The sequence below is a fragment of the Triticum aestivum genome, chromosome 6D (assembly GCF_018294505.1).
Source record: "Triticum aestivum cultivar Chinese Spring chromosome 6D, IWGSC CS RefSeq v2.1, whole genome shotgun sequence".
Taxonomy (NCBI): Eukaryota; Viridiplantae; Streptophyta; class Magnoliopsida; order Poales; family Poaceae; genus Triticum; species Triticum aestivum.
This window is the reverse complement of record NC_057811.1, coordinates 447312064-447320167: the sequence shown is the minus strand read 5'-3', so window position 1 is coordinate 447320167 and position 8104 is coordinate 447312064. Positions and strand designations below refer to the sequence as shown.

General features: G+C 43.5%; 1 protein-coding gene across 2 annotated transcripts in view; it reads right to left on the bottom strand.

Moving 5' to 3' along the window:
* Window positions 1-5965: 5965 nt before the first annotated feature.
* The window catches only part of LOC123145737 (putative HVA22-like protein g), a 3494-nt gene continuing 1355 nt past the window's right edge, over window positions 5966-8104 (bottom strand). The window contains exons 2-5 of one of the 2 annotated variants that reach the window (XM_044565220.1): window positions 7054-7182; window positions 6864-6938; window positions 6528-6648; window positions 5966-6415 (exon numbers count right to left, since the gene is read on the bottom strand). In XM_044565220.1, the coding sequence (XP_044421155.1) occupies window positions 6336-6415; window positions 6528-6648; window positions 6864-6938; window positions 7054-7182 (405 nt within the window). In that variant the 3' untranslated portion in view covers window positions 5966-6335. The remainder of the gene's footprint in view (window positions 6416-6527; window positions 6649-6863; window positions 6939-7053; window positions 7183-8104) is intronic. The other variant, XM_044565219.1, reaches the window with a different exon arrangement.

Genomic DNA, 8104 nt, shown 5'->3' with positions numbered 1-8104 from the left:
GTCGAACGAATCCTCACAACTCCGGAACGAAACCGAAGCTAACGAGAGAAGCAACCCGGAAAGAAACAAACAACATAGTAAACAACCATCACATACACATGGCATGATGCACAACCAAGTATGATGCATGTCCGGTTTAATGAGGCATGGCATGGCAAAGTGCATAAACAATACTACAAATTAAATGGAGCTCAATATGCAACGAGTTGCATATTGACGAAACACCACATCAATTATTTAGTTCTCTCCCGCTTATGTACCCAACAATGTTAAATGTTGATTAACATGGCAAGAGGTGAAGCATAAGTAAACTACCTATTTAAGCAAGTTAAATGAGGCCGGAAATAATAAACAACAATTTCGGAAAATCCTCATATGCATATTTTGGAATTGGTACTGTTCTGCCACAAACACAATTTTAATGTTGTTAAACAGCAAAATAAAGTGCAGCAAGTTAATCTATGCATTTTTCTACCCCATTTACATATAAAGTTTATTAAATTTGGAGCTACGGTTATTTAGTTATGAAATAAATCATTTTAACATGGCAATCGAGCAAATATAAACAAACAGCATTTTAAACATTTTAAACAAGGATGAAAGTTGCATACTGTTAAAGAACATGAAAATATGAACAAAATGCATATATGACATGTTTCATTTGAATGCATGGATCTTTAGTTATCAACAATGCAAAACCAGTGGCATTTCTGCAAATATGCATGCACTTGGAATTAGACAAATCGCAGTGAACATAAAAAAAAGGATGCGGGCCGAATGCTGCGCACTGTGGAAGCCCAGCAGCAGATCTGGCCCGAAGCGGCTGAGTGTGTGTGAGCAAAAATAAAATAAAAGGAAGCAGTGCAGAAAATAGGGGCTGCTGGGATTCGAACCCCAGACCTCCTGGATGCAGGAGCGTGGTGCAAACCACTGCACTGCCGCGGCTGCAATTGATAGGAAAGGGCGCGGCCCCTTAAGAGATTGCCCAGGGCCGAGCCTCTCTGTATAGGCAGAGAAGACGACGGCTGCGAGGACGGAGCCGGCGAGGTTAGCCGTGGTGATGACGGGGCTTGGGAGGCCACGGCGGGTGTGTGGGTTAGGCTAAGGAGCACGTGTGCTTGGGGCTTCTAGGTGCAGGGGCGTGTACGGGGTGCGGGGTGGAGGAGAGCCGAGGAGAAGGGGATCTGGGAGGATCCCGAGGTGGGGTTTGAGTGTGGCGGCGGCGAGGAGGAAGGATGGGACAAGGGGGCTAGATTTTAGGGATTGGTCTAGGGTTGGACTAATATATATAGCAGATGAATTTAGGTTAGGGGATATTTGATCCCTCCGATTTAAATCGGACGGTCAAGAAAAATAAGCTAGGAGAGTCCAACAAAGAAAACGGTGATGTTTTGTAGATGTTTGGGGATGATCCGAATCCAACGGTGACAACAACCCGGGTCGGGTTCGGGGAAGTTCCGGACGCGCGAGAGAGGTCTATGCACTGCGCAAGGAGGGGTTAGACGGTCACGGTCAAGAGGGAAGCGCCGATAGGTCTGAAACCGTCAACGCAGGCAAGGCGATCCGAGGGAAGGTGATGAAGGCAAAGGGAGAAACGTCAACGACGAGCGAATGCAAGTTTTTAAAACATGACGGCAACGAAGTGCCGATGCAATGCAAATGATGCGATGATGAATGCAACACACAAATAAAACACACGCCGAACACGAAATATATGGAAGGCGTCTGGAGCGTCGGTCTCGGGGCGTTACAACACTCCACCACTACAAGAGGATCTCGTCCCGAGATCTAGGATGGCACCGGATAGAAACGGAAGAGGAAGAGGTAAAACAAAGTTGCTTCTTTGACAAACAAGTGAAACCACGAACCTTGAGAGGTCGCAAAGCTTGAAGAAATGACACGACAGAGGTGACCAAAATTTAAAACACTCCGTTAACAAAGAGGAACAAGGAACATTGTGAGAACCTTTTGTAGGTTGAAGAATATGAAACAAGAGCTTAACGGATCAAACGGAATATGAAAGCACACCGGTAGAAAAGAGAAACAAGGAACTCCATGTGAACCTTGGAGTTTGCAAAGCTATGAATGACGAGAACAATGGACGAGAAGTACATGCGAGCACTCCGGTTGAAACGAGATGTACAAGGAACGATAAGGATCAATTACGACAACACTCCGGTTGAAAAATGGGAGGGGTAGAATATGAACTTGGCAAAATGAAAGCACTTGGATGAGACTCCGGTTAAAAGAGGAATGATAGACACAACACTCCGGTTAAAACAAGATAAAGAAAGGAATAAGAATGATATAATTTGGACAGCACTCCGACTGTAAATGGAAGGAATTGAACATGATCTTGACAAGATGAGAGGATACTCGATGAAATTAACAACACACTGCCTCCGGAACTAATGAAAGAGTGGCACAAGGGGTAAGAAAGATTTCAGACAGCACTCCGGTTGAGAAGGGAGGCAAAACTTGACAGAATGGGAAGAACTTGAAAAGAGAGCACGACACTCCGGCTAAACGGATAAGAAAAGAAAAATTACATGATCTTGATAAAACAAGATGATTGGTCGAAGAGAGCAACATCACAATGCCTCCGGGACGAACGAATAGGAGATAGATCGTCGGAATAAGAGAACGGAGAAGGAAATGATAACTTCCACCACAATTGAATTTGGAAAGCATCCTTGCAAGAAGGTTAGAACGGAGTTGTTGGAAAACCAACAACGCAAAGAATGAGATTGTAGTGGGCTTATGAAAACATCTCAACATTATGAGGTGACAAACGACCACTAATGGAAACCATTGATTTGATTGAGAGCACCAAAGAGATGGAAAAAAAACTTCTTTCACCGCGAGAATAGGGGGAAATTTGGATCATCGATAGACACCACAATTAGCAACATTCCTTAGGGAAAGCTTTAAGTGAAACATGACACAAGATAACTCCAACGAAGAGATTGGTGGATTTAAAATAACTCATTCTTGACAACATGTGAAACATGGAACATGGATGGAAATTGTCAAGAAGGACATAACACCACCTCAAAGGATAAGGTAGGAAGAATTGCACTTCGGAATGCAAGATGAAGAAAGCTTGAACTCCTCAAAACAAACATGTGTTGAACACCATGTTTATTTTGAAGTATGGCTTGACGGATCATAACTTCGAGAGAATTCTTGAAGAACAATTGAAGAATGAAAGGAATCCTTGATGAGCCACCATGTTGATCCTCCATGAAGAACTCCGATAATAAAAGAATGATCAAACGAAAGGGAAAGTTGAAAAGAACTCCGGGAGAAGCCTTGCAATGATTAGATGAAGCTTTGAAATGATATAATTGAAATAACTTGGAGCTCCGGAAAGAAAAAAATGAACAAATGAGATCAAGAATATTTTATGAATCTCCGGAATAAGGAATTAAATCACTTGGATGAAACAAGAATAAGAATTACATTATGCTTAGCCTTCACCAATTTAGATTGATGACAAGCAACGGATTCTGCATACTACTTATTTTCGTAGAAAGGATTAAGATAGATATTGCACAAACTTGGGAAGATCTTCAACGAACCACCGGTGGGATTGAAACAACGAATAAATTGATATGATAACGAAGGAAGAGAAATCTTGAATGAACCACCGCGAGGATTGAAAATGAACGAAGTAAAGGGGTGAATCACCCGTAAGAATTAGAGAACGAATGAAGATACTTGAGGGAATTTGATACACGAGAACGAAGAGATCACGAGCTGATTAGAGAATACTTGAACGATGCACCGGAAGAATATGGAGATGAACAAAGAGACATCAATTTAGAATAATTGGAGAATGAGGCTGAAAACTTAGAACGAAGAAATCTTCTGAAATGATGGCCTTTGGATGATCAAGAAGCGAAAACAACTCATGAAATGCTCCGAATGGGTGAAAAGAATTCTCACAATCGAAAACAATTATGAGAGGATGGCATCAAGCTAGAACCATGAATCTTGAAGAGAATGGAGCAAGATTTGAGAGAAACTCTTCTTCGGTCTTCAAATGTTGAGAATGACGATGAGAAACACCACCATGAATTGTTGGCACTCCGGAATGAAGAATAGAAGGTTGAACCAACGATGAAAAGAATTTGAAAGATCTTGGAGAAAGACATATGACTGATGATAACCCATTCTTACGTCAAACTTCGAAAAGAATTTGGAAATAGCTCCGGGAAAATTAGAAGAGTCAGGTAAGATCCTGGGAAAAGATCTGTGGGTTAGGGCCCACTCAAAAGATACACCGTTGAAATGATTACTTGAAAAGGAGATTGCACCGGTTGAATTAAATGGCTTCAATGAGATAACAACCTCGAAATAGCTTGAACGGATCTTGAATGAAAACACGAATCTCCTGAGATATCTTCAACACTCCGGAACACATGGAAAGCGAGAGGTGAATGATTAAGAGATACACCGGCATGAGAAAAACATTTGAAACAAGGAAAGGAATGTGATCAACACTGTAAGCTTGACTTGGATCCACCGGAGAAGAAACAACAACGAAGGATGATGAACTTGAAACTTCGTTAGTATCTTCATGGGAAATCACCGGATAAGAACATTGAAAGAAAAGAATGAAGAGGCTTCGCATCAATAAAAAGGATACTTGATTAAGAAATCCGAGTCCTTGAAGAAAAGGGTGGGAAAACAAAGGCAACTTGGGGCAGATGGAATAAACACCGTTGAGAAAACTTATAATTGATCTTGCGGATGTTGGAATGATCGGATTTACTTGAAGAGAAGCACACCGGATTGGTCTAGGGTTGGACTAATATATATAGCAGATGAATTTAGGTTAGGGGATATTTGGTCCCTCCGATTTAAATCGGGCGGTCAAGAAAAATAAGCTAGGAGAGTCCAACAAAGAAAATGGTGATGTTTTGTAGATGTTTGGGGATGATTCAAATCCAACGGTGACAACAACCCGGGTCGGGTTCGGGGAAGTTCCGGACGCGCGAGAGAGGTCTATGCACTGCGCAAGGAGGGGTTAGACGGTCACGGTCAAGAGGGAAGCGAAAATTCGATAGGTCTGAAACCCTCAACGCAGGCAAGGCGATCCGAGGGAAGGTGATGAAGGCAAAGGGAGAAACGTCAACGACGAGCGAATGCAAGTTTTTAAAACATGACGGCAACGAAGTGCCGATGCAATGCAAATGATGCGATGATGAATGCAACACACAAATAAAACACACGCCGAACACGAAATATATGGAAGGCGTCTGGAGCGTCGGTCTCGGGGCGTTACATTACTTATAACAAGACATCTTCCATGTCCTCAGGAACAAATATAACTACTCACAAAGCATATTCATGTTCAAGATCAGAGGAGTATTAATTATCATTAAGGATCTGAAAATATAATCTTCCACCGAATAAACCAACTAGCATTAACTACAAGGAGTAATCAACACTCCTAACAACCCACAGGTACTAATCTGAGGTTTTGAGACAGAGATTGGATACAAGAGATGAACTAGGGTTTGAGAGGAGATGGTGCTAGTGAAGATGTTGATGGAGATTGGCCCCCTCTCGATGAGAGGATCGTTGGTGATGACGATGGCTTCGATTTCCCCCTCCCGGAGGGATGTTTCCCCGGCAGAACGGCTCCGCCGGATCCCTAGATTGGTTTTGCCCAGGTTCCGCCTCGAGACGGCGGCGCTTCATCCCGAAAGCTTCCTTTTTATTTTTTCCAGGTCAAAACACATCATATAGCAGAAGATGGGCGTCGGAGGCCTGCCAAGGGCCCACAAGGACAGGGGCGCGCCCACCACCTTCACTACTAGGAAAAAGGCTACTAGCAGCACGGGTAAAATGGCTACTAGCAGCGCGGATACCCACGCTACAGCTAATAGTTAGTAGTAGCGCGGGTTAAACCCGCGCTACTACTAACTTATTAGAAAAAAAAAAACAATCAATCCCGTTCTATCACATAATTGCCATATCTACTATCGCAATTCCTCATTGTGGAGGCAACTCATGTATAATTCATATCTTTTACATAAGTAAGAGTGTAAACACACTGTCGTGCGTGTCAGCTACCTACGTAAGTGGTTCTTGCCATGCAAATTCAAAACTTTACCACTACTTCTAGACGTCGGAGACCGAAACACGTTGTTATGGTCCAATCCGAAAATTGGCTCACTCGTCAATGCGCGGCGCCTTCCCGACCTGATCTCGCGGCCTGCAGCTGCGACGAAACACAGCGAGCAGCCTCGATGAGCCACACTTGACCGATGGCAGTCGCCGCCTTGAGTTGTGACGCCGTCACGTCCCTCGCCCTAGCCCTTAGGTCAAGCAGGCCCCGGTCGATGTCGTCCTCGTGCCACGCCACCAGCGGACGGAGGAAGCCATCGTACACGTGCCCCGCACCCTGAAATCCGAACACCATTAAGATTTAGATTTAGAATTGGCCACATACCGAATCAAGTCTATCTGAAATGTTGATCATCTCTCGTGCTCGGGGTGTCTGATCGACTGCTTACCCGTGTGCTGGGGTGCCAGAGGTAGATGGCAAGCAGCAGCTTCGCCTCTCCGTACATCGGCATCCACAACACCGCCCAGTCCATGAACCTCTCGACGACCGTCGGCATCGCCACCAAAACCCTGCAGCATTACCAACAGAGGTTCAGAAACTTCAGATTCTTCAGAAGAATGACACGGAAAAATAATGCGGTGCATGTCGATGAAAAAGACAATCAGTGAAAAAGACAAGGAGCATACGTCTGTGCTGCACCGGTGTTTATGCAAGGGGGTCAGTGTTAAAATAACATTGAATTTACTATGAGAGGGGATGGAATGCCTGAATTCACAATACTAACCTGATTGACCACCTGTTGTCGCACAAATCTACGGTGTTCAGGAGTTCGGTAAAATTGATCAGACAATGCCCAAAACTGCTTAAAAGGAAGATCCAGAAAGAGATAAGTACTTATAGAGCAGGTTTGTACTAATGATACTAAATATACTATTCTCAAAAAGTAAACAGAAAACTGAATCCGGTAGGTAGACCTGACAATTGTCGTCTCCGTTAACCGTGAGCTCAACCAGGCCATACAACACCAACTTGTCGAGAAGTCTTCGATGATCTGAAAAGGCTTCATCAAAAGAAGGAATTTCTCCATTTGTTTTAGGGACACGCTGCATTAGCAAAGTGAGTAAGCAACAGAATCTAAGACATAACACTGATCTTCAAGGGAACACATGCAAGTGAATGAAAATTGCCAAAGAATAAGCTTGTTGATCATCGACAGAGAGTTAGAGGTGCTGGTTCTGAACTTCTGTTTTCTAGATTAATGCGCAACAAACTCATTATTAGTGTAAAAAGGTGGCCCGCCTTAAGAGGGAACGTAGTAAAGTGCAAGAACTATCACACAGAATAGTAAAAATGGAACGTAGCTCAGCACTTGCATTGATAGGAACCGACACATGATCATACCATGGGCATCCACTAAGGAAGATCGATAATTCTGCATTTAACATATTATCTTAACCGAAAATAGTGTCCGGCGTCCTTGACTAATAACCCAAGCATTCTTATGATTACCTAGACTTCAGAGCATGCTTGTTATTTCATAATTAGATAATACAAAAAGGTGGGACTCTGAAGCCCTTGAAACTGTAGAAACCCAAAACTGTTGTACTTAACCCCTTCATATAATGTAGAGCAGTAAAAGTGGAACATGGCTCAGCAGTTGCATTGATCAGAACAGATATACAATCTACATTCTAGAAATTATAGGAAGAGAGCACTGCTACTTACAGGGACAGGAACCATGTTATTCAATCGAGCACCCTTGGCCGTCGCGCACATTGCTATCTTCTTCGTGGCTCGAACACGAACTGAAGCCCTATGTTTCTTCTACATACGGCGGTGCTGCACTGCCGTTTGTTCAGGAAAGGGGATCGAGTCAGGAGGGGATGACATGTCTGAACTTAGTGTGTGTTGAGTCTTTGTTGGTAACTGAAATTAGTAGTACCTGAGGGCAGATGGCTCACGCCCTCGGTGATGACATGTCTGAACTTACTGTGTGTTGAGTCTATGTTTCTTCTACATACGGCG